Here is a 15254-nt window from a genome sequence, read left to right as displayed (position 1 = left end):
CTTCATTTTCTAATGTGAATCCTAATTTTTCAAGATCTTTATTAAATGGGATTTTGTGTTCACAATTGACGATAACTTGCCACCTGTTGTAATCATTTTGAGGTCGCGTTTCAGGAGCCTTTTGTCTCTTTTTCTTGTGGCAGCTGCCTCAGATCTGTGAACTACTTCCTTAAACATGCTTGACACTTTAAATCGAACCACTAATTTATTTGAAAACTTTTTTCCATGAATTTCAGCAAAACAGGTTTTACCGGGAAGCAAGATTCTTTTAATTGTAGCTGCCAAACGTAAGAACATCGATCTACATAGATGGATACTTGTTTCTATTTACATTAAGTTACAGTATCAGTTTTTCTGTTGCCTCAAATACACAGAATTAGCTATACGATTCTCAACAGCAGTGCTAATGTTTGTAATGCACCATTTGTTGGAATGAAAATGCGTTGTATTTAATTGCTTCATGCGTTACAAAACACATTCCAACAGATTCTTCTATGGGCCATCGGGGTCAACAGAAAACCATCGGGCAGGCAAAGACTTGAGAATGTAAATCAATAAGGATAAGACTCTAACAAATTAAACTTTGGTATTTCATATACCCTTCAGATTTTTAGGAATCTCAAGGCACAATTGCATTTTGTGCAGAAAAATTATGGGAATAACTTGGAGGGTCATGGTTAGCAATAAAGAGATCAGGAAGGTGCTGAACAGGAGAAGATCAAAGTGAGCAAACTGGCGACGTTTGGACAAGTCTGTAACAACGACGACAACATTTATGTCCATGGCACATTTACATACAAACAATGGAGCTCAAAGTGCTTTATGTCAAAACTCAGTGTAGCTTAAAGTGCTTTACAGGATGTCAAAGAGAAAGATACAAGACAAAAAAAATAAGATTAGGCAAGAATATTAACAAATAAGAATAAATCTAAATGCTCTTAACAGACAGATTAATATCAAGTGGTGTCCTAATATACAACATCATGACGCAAGTCTCTAAAGAGGAGTCCGGTGGTGAGGACAGCAGGGTGACAGACAAAGAAAAGGCCTGGATGACATCTGGAATGCATTACAATGGATACCCAAAGAGCCGGACGCTTGGCTCAGTGTTTAAGAATTTCCAAAATGTTGCACAACTTGAGGTTCTCTTGTAACATTTACACACCAGGAATTTGAATTGCTCCGAGTCAAAGAGAGCAAGAGAATGTATTGAGAAAGCACTGCTCTTATTTCAATTACTTTGAACTCAGAAACTCCGTGAAATTCATCTCTCATATTTAATACGAATGTTAATTATGGATGTGGTGAGAGAGGACATGCAGGTGATGGGTGTAACAGAACAAGATGGACAGGACAAAGAAATGGAAGAAGATGATCTGCTGTGGCGACCCCTAACGGGAGCAGCCGAAAGGAGAAGAAGAAGAACAAGAAGTCAATACTGAGTTTGGGTCCAAGGAGTACAGCAGCACATCCACAGCCCAATGAGATTCTTGGTTAGCTATGGACAGGAACTCTCTCAATGCCTTTGTAATTACTGCCAGTGCACCAGCAACCTACTGGTCCACAAAAGATATGCATTTTCCATGGTCAGACAGAGCCCCCCCGTCACAATGAAGACTGATTGACCTCATAGCATGGGACCAAACACCATCCTTTAGACTTGTCCATGGCACCAGGGCCCTCCAGTGGCACTGCTGGACTGGCAACTGGGACTTCCCAATAAAGCTATAAAATCATGTCATCCAATCCCCACCCGATATCAACCCATAAAGTCCTTTAAAGAAAACAAAAAAAAAGTAAAGTAGCCGTAAAAAAAAAAAAAGAACAGCTGAGAGAAAATGATGATGAAGAGGTACAACAGTCAGACCGGTCCCTTGTGTCACTGGGAGGTGCTTACTGGGGACTTACTGGCTCACACTCACGTACTTGTGTTGGCATTATCCACTTGTGACGGTCAGATCAGCCTTTACATTTTGCTGCTTCACTTTTAAAGATAAATTCAGTAAACCAGGAGGCCTCTCGTTCAATCCTGGAGGACCGCGGTGCCCTGCAAGGCTCAGTTTCACCCCAGTTTCCAAACTGAAATTATCGAAGCAACTAACAACTATACTGTGATTCACTAAATCAGGCAACATTTTCACAAAAGTGCAATCATTACATTCAAAAATGACAATTGTATTCCACGTGCACTGCTCTTCTTCATAATGTAAGTACAAGTGTGCTCTAAAATCACATCTGCCACAAACACCTGGTTACCAACTGTAAGGTGCAGCATAAAACTTTCTGAGCTGTTAAAGTGAACTTCAATGGGTAGAAGGATGAAGGCCTTGTAAGGCGTTACAAGAGAGGCCTTTGGTGTGCAGTATTGTTAGACTTGATTACTTCTTATTAATGTCACAGCCTTCATCCTGCCTGGTCACAGCTCATTCGTGGTTTGCCACGGCACTTCATGTGATACCAGTGTTGTAGAGTGTGATCTGAGTAAGGACAACAACTACACAGTAACAGTTACACAACTGAGTGAAGACACAATCAGGCAGAAAGCTGGCCAAGTATCTGCGCACATGTGAGATTCTTCAACAAGCAGAAGGGCAATTCACCGGTGCAGTTTCACAAAACTTTAAAGTACGGCAGCACACACATAACACAGTCTAGTGTGCTTAGTGCAAAGCAGAGAACAGAGCAAATCATCAGATAGTGGGAGATCATTATCACAGGCCACGTCAAGCAAATTCAAAGTCAGCAAACCGAAGGTGAAGCCAGGAGCATACAGAGATATTCAGAAAAAGCTTCAAGAAACGTCAGATTTAGTTTTGCCTAACAGTGGTGGTCATCCTCTGAATTGGTTCAATTCGTGAAGAGGATACACAAAAAAAAAGAGCTAAGAAGCTTTGGGCTGGAAGATCCTGGCTGACTGCTTCATATACACCATGAATGAGAAGCAAATGGACCCCAAGAAGGAACAGATCAGCCATACAGCTGATATAAAAAGTCTACACACCACTGCCAAAAATCACAAATTTTGTGTAATACAAAACAAAGCCAAGATAACTTGTGTCAAAACATTTCACCTTCACTGCAAAACTGCAATCCGTACAAAGAAGGTGGAAAGAAATCAGAAACTGTTTAGTGGAAAAAGGAACAGCTGGCATCATTAGTGTGCAGACCCTTTAATAACCGTGGATGTGGCCAAGTTCAGAATCGACCAATCACGACAAGTTTCATCTCAAACACCTGACTTCACCTCAAGTGGCTCTGACTGAACTCAGATAATCTTTGGATGTTCCTGTCGGATTATTCGGCTATCCTCTTGAATCCAACATACCATGAATGCCATGGCCCATGAACGGGGTCTCATCTCTGAAAGGTATCAACCAGGTCAGGGGTACAAAAAGTATCAGGAGTTCCTGATGAGTCCTGGTTGTTCCCCACATGTGACAACAATCAGTTGTATTCTGTCTGGGGTGTGGGGTTTGGGTAGCAAGATGAAAGCCTGTTCTCACAAAGAAAAACATCCAAACCTGGATAAACCGTTCAAAAAGGCATACGGGTCTCCCAAAATCAGAGAGAGAAATACATTATGGTCCAATGAGACCAAGGCTGAACTATTTGGCTATAATTCCAAAATGGTTTGTCAGTCAGTCACTCATTATCCAACCCAATACAGTAATCCCTCGCTATATCGCGCTTCGCCTTTTGCGGCTTCACTCCATCGCGGATTTTATATGTAAGCATATTTAAATATATATCGCGGATTTTTTGCTGCTTCGTGGGTTTCTGCGGACAATGGGTCTTTTAATTTCTGGTACATGCTTCCTCAGTTGGTTTGCCCAGTTGATTTCATACAAGGGACGCTATTGGCAGATGGCTGAGAAGCTACCCAGCTTACTTTTCTCTGTCTCTCTTGCGCTGACTATCTGTGATCCTGACGTAGGGGGATTGAGCAGGGGGGCTGTTTGCACACCTAGACGATACGGACGCTTGTCTAAAAATGCTGAAAGATTATCTTCACGTTGCTACCTTTTGTGCAGCTGCTTCCTGAAACGACATGCTGAACGGTGCTTCGCATACTTAAAAGCTCAAAGGGCACGTATTGATTTTTGCTTGAAAAACAAACTCTGTCTCACTCTCTCTCTTTTCTCTCTCTCTCTGCTCCTGACGGAGGGGGTGTGAGCTGCCGCCTTCAACAGCTTTGTGCCGCGGTGCTTCACATACTTAAAAGCCAAACAGCCCTATTGATTTGTTTGCTTTTCTCTATCTCTGTGACAGTCTGTGCTCCTGACACGCACTCCTTTGAAGAGGAAGATATGTTTGCATTCTTTTAATTGTGAGACTGAACTGTCATCTCTGTCTTGTCATGGAGCACAGTTTAAACTTTTGAAAAAGAGACAAATGTTTGTTTGCAGTGTTTGAATAACGTTCCTGTCTCTCTACAACCTCCTGTGTTTCTGCGCAAATCTGTGACCCAAGCATGACAATATAAAAATAACCATATAAACATATGGTTTCTACTTCGCGGATGGCTCTGTAACGCAACCCCCGCGATGGAGGAGGGATTACTGTACTGTATATCCTAACACAGAGTCAAGGGGGTCTGCTGGAGCCAATCCCAGCCAACACAGGGCGCAAGGCAGGAACAAACCCCGGGCAGGGCGCCAGCCCACTGCAGAAAATGGTTTGTTTGGCACAAAATAACACCACTCATCCTCAATTGATCGCCATGATACCCACAGTGAAGCGTCACACTTTGGGGCTGCGTTTCCTCAGCTGGAACTGAGGCTTTAGTCAAAGTGGTTGGAATCAGGAAGAGTGCCAAGTGTCAGTCTACTGTGGCACAAAACCTTCAAAGCATCTGCTAGGAAACCGATGATGAAGAGGAACTTCACCTTTAGCATGACAACGAGCCAAAGATTACATCAAAATCACCAAAGCAATGGCTTTGTCAAAGGAGGATCAAAGTTCTGGAATGGCTCAGCAGCCAGAGCCCACCCAGACCTGCAGGGTGACCAGAAGAGAGCTGAGCCCAGGAGATGTCCTCCTTGGCATTTCAAAGATCTGGAGAAGTGGGCATGTGCCAAACTGATAGTTGATTTGATTGCAGCACTCAGTCTATTAGTTTGGGGGGGCGTGTGTGTGTGTGTGTGTGTGTGCACACTAATGACACCAGGTGCTAACTACTGTTTGAGATTCTGAACTTGGCCACATCCTCCAGTATTAAAGGGTCTGCACACTAATGGCACCCGGTGCTGTAGGATTTTCCTTTTTCACTAAACAGTTTCTGATTTGGTTTCACCTTCTTTGTGTAGATTGCAATTTTATAATAAAAAGGTGGAACAAGTTCTTGTTTAATTTTTTATTACATAAAATCTGCGATTTTGGCAGGGGTGTGTAGACTTATTACATCCGCTGTAAGTCCAACCTAAATAAAAAGAAACCTAAAAGAGGAAGTGTGTTTGTGCTTTAAAACAAGGAGGCAGAAAATCAAAGGCCATTAGACAAAACAACGGCTAGTTGGTTAAAAGCTTTTCAGATCTGTTATGGACTGAAATATGAGATGGCTCAAACACGTTTAAAGAGCAGAAAGTCCAACATGACTTTAACAAGAATTTAACATTTAACAAGAAAGAAGACCAAGAGATCAGCTAGAATTATAACATGAATTATAACATTAAGGGAACAGTACTGAAAACAGAAAAGTAGGAAGGGGACGCCACAAAAGTGCCAGTCATAACAAAAACTAGATGCCATTTCACAGCATGGCTCTTGCACTGTAACATCACATATTGCTTCTGTTAGTGTTTATGTTGAAAGGCACTATATATACTCCACTTCTGCAAAGTACAACTCCATCCTACCTTCAGACCAGATGCATTATTCCAATACACTATCACGTATGAAAAGGACAAGTGCTGTCGCATCGAGGCGTTATTGCAGTCCTTCGGATCGGTTATGTTCACTTTCAGCATGTAGTTTACTGGAACAACGTGAACATCAGAAGGTGGGCCCAACTCAGCTGAAAGACCAAAAACACACAATTAGCCAAGAGGTCCGATGACAGGAGTAGACATTACACAGCAGGTCCCCTTTCATGTTGGAATGTTTCTATCTTCAATACAGCAATCCCACTCTTCATCGGTAACATTTGCTTTTCTTGATCCCATCCCTTTACTGCACCAACTTTTATTGTGTGAGAAAACGGCACCAGTCCACTGTAGGGCACACTCACTCACGTTAGGCTAGTAGGGCCAAAAATCCAGGAAATGGTCAAACGAAATGTTGTGACGGTTTTTAGTAGATAGCACTATAATGTATTTGTGTATACTTTGAGACAACTGTATTTTGTCACAAATTAAAAATGTACTCCTGATATAGAAGTTGTGCCCACAGGAGTGCTCTGTTGCTCACATGGATTTACTGTGTGTGAACCAATCAAAGGTACTCTCTCTCTCTGGCTCAGTCGCACTGCATTCTGGGTAATACACATGGGTTGGCTCACTTAGGACACACAGTCACACTTCCTGTCCCCTTTTCTGTCCCTACTTTGACTTTGTTTTTTTTATTAATTTGTGAATTTTTCTCGGTTCCATTGTTTGCATTTATTGTATTTCTTACAATTCTGCCCCTATAGTCAGTCAGGTGTGGCCTACACACACTGTAAAGCCTGTTGCTCTCCGCTAGCTAATCTTCCTGACTATTGTTGTCTGCCTCACTCTTTGTGCTTCCTTCTTTTCAGATTTGTGTTCTCGTTTGATTTGGAGGTTTGGGGTTTTCTGCCTATTCTAATTGTTTGAAGGATTTTGGATAGGTTTCATTCTGAAGATTTATTACAATCAATTTGACTTTTTATATTGAGTTCTTTCTAAACTCTTTGGGTACGATTGTTTATAAGTGATGCACACAAAACCTCACATTTTTTTCTCTTCAAATAATTTCTCATTAAATTTTCATCTAGAAACTTCCATTTATTTATTTATTTTTTATTTACGAACAAAGCTAACTAGTTTTGACGCGGTCATCTCTAATGGTGAGGAACAGCACTGCACACTTTCTCACCATTTCTGTGCACACGCGTCACTAAATGTAACCAGCAGCACACACTGTAAGCTCAGTCATTAATTAGTAAGCCACTCAACTGGCAACTGAGTCCCAAGTTAGGGATCTGTGCCGGACCCTCTCAGGGAGTACAGCTGCTGGGAGGAGAAGGGGGCAAAGTTAGGAATCCCTCATCAAAGATGGCACATGTCACTAAATGTAGCTGGCAGGTGTGCAATGGCGCAATATGTTCTGTCACAAGTAAGCAGCTAGATAGCCAGTTATGGGTTTAGCCGAGTGGTAGAAGCCACTGCTTGTAATTCCCAGCATCCTAAGGGAGTACAGCTGCTGGAATGGGAGGTGATGCTCACAGCTAGCCCTCAACAAAGACAACAAAGGATCAATTGTCACTTAGTGGTGGCTTTTCGTGGTCGTCATTATGCATTTTTCAAATTCCATGAGGTCAAAAACTGTAGGACGTCTAACCTCCTAGGCACTGACCTGAGGATCTCTCAGGCTCGGAATTCTACATAAAAACAGAAATTCCCGAGTGTCTCTCAGGATGAGCACAGCGTTACGCATGAATGCTGCCCTCTAGTGAACGAAAGAACATCAACTTCAGGGCTGTTTCTGACCCATTTGGTACCCCAGGCAAGAAAATCCATCTGACCCCCCACCTTCCCCTCTTCAGAGAGACACACACACAAACACATAATATGCTGCTAACACTGGTTAGTTAGTTACTTATGCAAATAGAATAATAAAGTAATACAGTGGAACCTCTAGATACGAGTTTAATTCGTTCCAGCACTGAGCTTGTATAGCGAATTTCTCGTATCTAGAACAAACGTCCCCATTGAAAATAATGGAAATCCAGTTAATCCGTTCCGCATCCCAAATATATTAACATAAAAATCAATTTTCCTAACAAATAACACTGATAAATTATATATACTGTAGTCTACCTTTAATAAATAACACTGGTAAATAATATAACTGATTATTAAAAGAATCAAAACAGGTGTCCAAAGTGCAGTAGAGCATTCAATAAATCTTTAAATAAATAATCCTTAAAACAGTTGTGAAGTGGAGGTTTAAAGTACATAAGAATAACAATCCTTTAACACGAGGTTAAAACGTCAACAGGAAGCAGTCTTCAAAAAACAGATGACAATCCCCGGTGCTTCTTCTCTGTTAGCGTCTCACCTGCTTCTCCCATGCGGGCTCTGCAACAGGCGAGACACTTAATGCAGCTGACCTTCTCTACACCGTCCTGCTTCAGCTGTTTGGCTCGCCTGTTCAGCTACACGCGAGCCTGTACTCGCTCGCTCTCCCGCACCGACTTCCTACTGCTGCGGATTCCTGCCTCCTCCTGCAACCTCCGCTCTCTCTCCTCTCCTTTCTTTTACTTCTTTTCCCCCTTAACCAGCTCACGCTTCTCTATATATGCGGGGAAGACATGGCAGCTACAGCCCATCAGCCACAGGACAAATCATGGATGTGGGCAGTTTCCCACCTGTGCACTTAGGTGAGAAACGCAGACACCGCAGATCGCCCTGCGGCTCGCTACTGCTACCACGCCCCCTCGCTAAGCCGCGAGCTATACCCACAGCCTGGCTCGTGGCTCGTTACGCGAGCCAATGCTCGTATTTAGATCTGAATTTTTCGCTCATACTTTCCTCGTATTTTGAATTTCTCGTATACAGAGGTGATCGTATCTCGAGGTTCCACTGTAATACTATAACAATAGAACTCTTCTGTGTGTAAACTGTGTATGTACCAACACATACAAAACGAACAATGAATTAACAACATAGAACCACTTAGCATGTAAATAACTACAAAACTTTATAAAGATAAAGGAAGGACAATAAATAATATTAGAAACCCATCGCTGGTAAATGGAGGGACTTAACATTGCAAATAAAAGTCTTTTAAAAAAGCACCGTGCTTGTGTAGTCCTAAATGTGTTCCTGCATAATGTCCCCGAGGAGTGTATGTATGCTGGTGTAGTGGTCACAGTGTCCCTGCTGCAGTGCCAGTGCCCCAGCCTCCAAGACCTCCTGCCCTCAGGTATCACTTTCTCACCCGAGGAGCAAGTCAAGCGGGCAGTGGCAGCGCTGACCTGGATGGACTCAGTCACACACAGGAGTCTGGAACAGCACCCGGGTCATCGTCACTCACCCTGCACCACTGTCCTTGAAGAGGAGGAGGAGGAGGGGACTGGGACCCAGCTATGTGTGGCCACCTGGCAGGCTGTGCGCCAAGTGGAAGACCAGGGGATGAGTCCCGAGTCCTGGTCCTGGCAGTGGCTAACTGCCAACGCTGAGGTGGCTCTGCCTCACAGTCACACACGCAGCATGGCACACAGGTAGGGAGGAGGCTGAACGCTGCCTACACTAGTACTGTACATGTAACAGAGTGCAAGCCATGCCGAGGCACACAACTGAAACATTTCTTCATGCTCTGGTCAGGTGCAGACAAATTTTTCTAAAGTAAAGATAGGAATCGCTACCGAGAGCTGCAGTAATGTGTGCTGCCCACCAGATGGTGCCCCTGACACAGACAGCCTGTGCCCAGAAGTGAATTTGATCCTGCTGCCAAAAAAAAAAAAAAAAAAAAAAAAAAGAATATTTCAATGCATTTTGGTACCCTATAGTACTTCATCAATAATCACGAGTGGGACGGACCCTCAGCCTAAACGCACGATTGTGATGTGTAAATCAGAAGCTGTAATTTTTCACACCCTTTTCCTTGGCCTCTAAAATTAATGAAGGAATTGTTTTGGGGGTTTTAGAGATCAAGGAATTTCATGTTCTGGTCTGTTTTTTGATTTAGGACTTTAATTTTTAAATACTGCCCAAGGTGCCACTTTGTTGCACCACCATTTCTTATTTGTAATGAACGCTTGACAGGCTGTTGCTAGACAAGACATCAGGGAGTGTGTGACGCATCATGTAATTTACACAAACGTCTACATCGTACAATTCTTTTTAAAATTCCGAGTCTGTGACTAATTCAATACTTCAAACAGACTGTGTCATTGTTTTCCAGACTTCTCTGGTTACAAATGGCTTCTGTTCTTTTTTAATTTATGTCTTGCATTTTGACTGAGGCTGTTTGTAACATTTTGGTATTTGGCTCTCAACGTACGATTTTGTCTCACTCCCTGGCCGCTGTTTATTTATATCACATCCTTGACTCACAATTATAATCGCGTTACGTCTCCTGATTCCATCCTACTTAAAGCTGCTGCTGCTGCCCTGTGCAGTTGTAACAAATCCAGTTTTAGAACAAACTGAAACTGCACCATTGAGCTGAATCAAGTGATAGGGATGACAATGTGAACGACACGGATAACAAAACTGATGGATAAAGCAGCCTACGGCACAACTGCTGTGATATGTGTGGTGAATTCAGTGGTGTGAGGATTCACTGGGGTGCAACAGGATCGTCAAGTGGAAGGGCCATTAAGACATCTGTCCCCTAGGCACCGTCACTAAGCCTTGTGCTGTTGTAGCGTCCAGTAACACAAGGGGCGCGTTGATCGTGTGGATCAGGCACTGACATTCTACCAAAATAAAAAGAAAAAGAAGAAAAGCATGCAGAGAAACACACGTCTACTGTCCTGGTTGTGTGTTGGCATTTGTTTCAAAATGCATCACACAAAGAACGCGTGCCAAGTCTGCATCAGTTCAGCAGGGGACACTGGACAGGCCTTTGCTACTGTACTTACGCCATTTACACGTTTCTCTTACACATAATATTATTTTCTTGTTCAAAGACATTCAGTGTTTTTGGTTCATCTTCTGGGGGTAAACATGGCACTAAGGATGCGCCGCATGGGGTCAACTTACCGGGAGTATGCAGTTTCATGAATTAAAGAAGAGTAATATTACTTTACTGTGATTTTATGAATAAGTTTTAAACCCTTTTTCTGTAAAGTGTGTGATAATTTAAAAAAAACGTATAATGCCTTTCTACTGATGGACATTTTCAGTGCAAATTCCAACTTAAATACAAAATCCGGTTATGAACCCAAGGGCCACCTCTAAATATATTTTTGTGAATTTTGAAACTCAAATATTTTAAATTCTGTGGACTTTATTTTATTTAATGAAATATGTCTTAAATAATGTTTCGTTACAGTTTAAGTCAGCGATTGTAATGGTCTCCTTCTCCCATTTGGGGTTTGGTCTCTTCAGGGTGCAGGCCCAGACCTAACTTGTACTTCAAAGCTGTCCTCAAGTTTTAAGGCCGTTATTTAATATTGAAACCTTCACTGGAAAATGAAAGAACTTTAAGGCTTGTGATGTGTGTTATTTTTTTTTATCATTCTGCACCCACACACATCTTCTATAATCCCAGAGTTCCCACATCAAATTTTAATAATGAGGCCAGTGCAATGCAAGTCCTGTTGAGTGTTGGACTTTTAGATGATAGTCTGGAAGAGCCAGTTGTTTATGCGGGCTACATCTGCAGGAGATGCCAGCTGATCCAGCACCTTGAGCTCAGGGTCGCAGAACTGACCTGCGTTGTAATAGTGAATTGGCAGACTTGGCCCAGGTGTCCTTTAGAGAGATAGTGTGCACCCCCAAGGTGGCGCGGGAGGAGATTCCAGACTAGACAGGTAGAGATAGGTGGGTCACGGTCACAAGGTGTAAGGTAAAGAGTGCACACTGTCCGGGGGCATCAACCCCAGAATTAGAAGAGTCAAACCGTTATGTCCTTGCAGAGCTGGACGGTGTCTCTGATAATTCTGAGGTGGTAGGCAGGGATGTAGTGATAGCTAGGGACTCAATCATTAGGGGGACTGAAGTGCAGGTGTGCTCCAGAGACAGAGAGTCTCACACGGTGTGTTGCCTTCCGGGTGCACAGGTGGGGGACCTCCCTGGAAGGGTAGATAGGCTCTTGGCCAGAGCGGGGGTGGATCCAGTTGTCATTGTCCATGCTGGAACAAATGACAAACATAAGGGTAGTCTGTCAGTTCTGCGATCCAAATTCAAAGAGTTAGGTGCCAAGCTGAGGAGCAGAACTGACAAGGTAGTCTTCTCCGAAGTTCTACCTGTGCCTTGCGCCAGTCCAGGTAAGATTGAGGAGATTAGAAGGCTAAATGTGGGGCTCAAATCTTGGTGTAGGGTAGAAGGGTATAGGTTTATAGGGTATTGGGACTCCTTTTATAACGGATGGGACCTGTTCCTTCATGACGGGTTACATTTGAACTGGAGTGGCACCAATGTATTGGGGAGGTGTATAAGTAGGCTAGTCGAGGATTAGTGGGGGCAGGGAGTTTAGGACAGGCCAGGTTTAGATCTAAACATGGAGGAACAAACAACGGTGTAGAAATAAAAATGTGAAACAATGTAAATTCTAAGCAAACATTTAAATGTAGAAGGAGTAACACATTAAAAATAGGTTGTGTCAATGCTAGAAGTTTCAAAAGTAACGTAAGTGAGTTGAAGCTGTACGCAGCAGAGCAGAATTACGATATAATAGCAATAACGGAAACCTGGCTAAATAACAAAGATGGGGATGAGTGTAACATAGAGGGATACACATTTGTTAGGAAGGAGAGACAGAACAGAAAAGGAGGTGAGGTTGCTGTTTATGCCAAACAGAAGTTAAATGGAAGTCCTCTTCAGTTGGACGATGAGCCCCATCTTAGTGAGGACATCTGGTTTCAGCTGGAAAGCAGTAGGGAAAGGGGTCTTATTTTAGTAGTGTGTTATAGACCACCCAATTCAGACATTAATTTTAACACAGTACATTATATATTTTACACACAGTACATATATAATATATAGGCGGAGTGGTGGCTCGGAGGCTAGAGATCTGCACTGGCAATCGGAAGGTTGCCGGTTCGAATCCCGTCAATGCCAATAGGGACACTGCTCTGTTGGGCCCTTAAGCAAGGCCCTTAACCTGCAATTGCTGAGCGCTTTGAGTAGTGAGAAAAGCGCTATATAAATGCAAAAAATTATTAAAATTAATTATTATTATTATATATATATACACACACACATACACACATAGCGTCTCTCATTAATTTTTGTTTCCTTAGTATTACAATGAGTGTGGACTCGTTTGAACTCGTATTATTATTACACCAGCCGACAAAGGAGGCGCAACTGTCATCCTAGACAAAGAACAATACACCACAGCTATGGAAGAAATGCTTTCGGACACTAATACTTATCAACAGCTGAATAATGACCCAACAAAAACTACAAGGAAACAAAAATTAATGAGAGACGCTATCTCTTCCACCTTTTCACCTCAAATGGATACTCAAAAACATTCATTAATCGGAGCCTACACAGGAAATGCCAAATGAATCAGCAAACAATCGACTTAAATCAGAACCCCCAGCCCACCTGGCACTCACTCCCTTATCACCACAAGGTGTCAGAAGGTACAGCGCACATCCTAACCAAGTGGGGCATCAAAATAGCACACAAACCCACGAACAATCTGCACACGGTCCTGTTTAATGCTAAAAACAAGAAATCGACAGCAGAAACACGAAACGCAGTTTACAGTATTCCATGCAATTCTTGCTCAGCGGTATACATAGGACAAATGTCAAAAAGAATCTCAACACATGTACAGGAACATCGCAACGCCGTCAGAAGAAAGGACACACTATCTTTGATGTATGCACATACTAAATCGACAGGACACACATTCAACTGGGATAATGTAAAAGTAAAATTTATGGCCAGTACTAAAAGTGCCAGAGAGTTGGCCGAGTCTTGGCTATCAGATGAAAACGCCATCAACAGACACTTGGACATAAATCCAGCATATGCTAACTTAAGAAGAACATGTACATAATAAATAAACTATACAAACCCCCCCCTCTTGATCATACTGACTTAGTCACCTCACACCCCCCCCCACTTAATGTGTTGCTATATATTGCCTTTGATTCTTGTAAGTCTAAGCATTATCCTCTGATGAAGACCCCTGGTAGGGGTTGAAAGCTCAGGAATAAAAACTACTTTTTGATACGTGATTCATTTTTTTCTCCCTTCGTGGATCTCCAGCTGCAAATATATCTATATATCTATAAATATATAAAATATATAAAATTTTATATATAAAATTTCTTTTGCGTTTGAAACGGAAATTATGTATGACCACACAATATGGAAATTACATATGACCACAGAACATATTATAATACAGGAACTAATCACTTCGTTTGCGGACACCATTTTTATATCATCTTTATGAATTGTTATTTGTGTGAGAGTTATTTTACTGATATTGAAAAGAAGTAAACACAAACACACCGATCTATCCCACAGAAGTGCACCCCGCGTCGCCCTCTCCCAGCCCTCCTCTCTGGACAACAGCACTGAGCAGTCTGCTGCCAGGCGCGTTCTGACAGAGAAGTTTTATTTATTCGTCCACGTGACTGTCCCGGAAACTGCACCATTGTAACTTTTTTGTAGTTGGCAGTACTTGATAGTAGAAGGGATGAGGAAAGCAGCTTTGCGTCTTTCTACTTTTTAACTGTGCCAAGCTGTAAACAATGTGAAGACGAGACCACCTTCAGCAGCGAGGGGTCGTGAGAACAAAGTGGACGCTGGGAGGCGCGGAATGTCGGGTTGCTCCATCGAGTCGAGAGCTTCACAGTTTCAGGCAGCATCCTCTCTTCTCGCACTGTTTGTGACACTTCAAGTCCCCCGTCAGCTCCTGGGAGAGTGGGAATCTTTGTGAATGAGTGTAATCGGCGCCATCGAAGCAGGACTCTGTTTGTAAATTGCCCTGCACGACTACTTACTGTCCCTTAAGGTAAGTTCGGGTCACTAAAACCCCACAACATTCAAGCTTGCTTTTGTGATTAATTATTTTAAGAAGTAAATCACAGGCATGTAGTGCAAGGTCACATAGAAATAACATAAAAATGTAATTTCTATACTACAGCGGTCGTGTAGCGCCTTTCACAAGGGATCTACTACTTACCTGTTGTGTTATAGCGCCTTTAAAATGTAGTTTACCCGAAACCACTCCAGTAGTGCTCAATGTATCTTTACTTCTTAAATGTTAATGTGTTACTGTTTAATAACTTATAGACTACATTTTATTTTTTTCCCTTGCACTCAGTGAGCGAAGCCACTGGGTAATCAGCTAGTAATATCATACAATTCTCAGTATTTTGTAAGAGTGCAAATGCAAAGGCTAAAATTGTTAAGTTGAACTTTGGTAGGGCAAAT

General features: G+C 42.4%; 1 protein-coding gene across 1 annotated transcript in view; it reads right to left on the bottom strand.

The window, feature by feature from the left end:
* LOC114641457 (interferon alpha/beta receptor 1a-like) overlaps positions 1–15254 on the bottom strand; it is a 49874-nt gene that overhangs the window by 12541 nt on the left and 22079 nt on the right. The window contains exon 4 of the mRNA XM_028790488.2: positions 5856–6013. Coding sequence (XP_028646321.1) covers positions 5856–6013 — 158 coding nt within the window. The remainder of the gene's footprint in view (positions 1–5855; positions 6014–15254) is intronic.

The sequence above is a fragment of the Erpetoichthys calabaricus genome, chromosome 4, assembly GCF_900747795.2.
Source record: "Erpetoichthys calabaricus chromosome 4, fErpCal1.3, whole genome shotgun sequence".
In the NCBI taxonomy this organism is placed as follows: domain Eukaryota; kingdom Metazoa; phylum Chordata; class Cladistia; order Polypteriformes; family Polypteridae; genus Erpetoichthys; species Erpetoichthys calabaricus.
The sequence above is the reverse complement of the archived record's forward strand: the minus strand, read 5'-3'. Positions and strand labels throughout refer to the sequence as shown.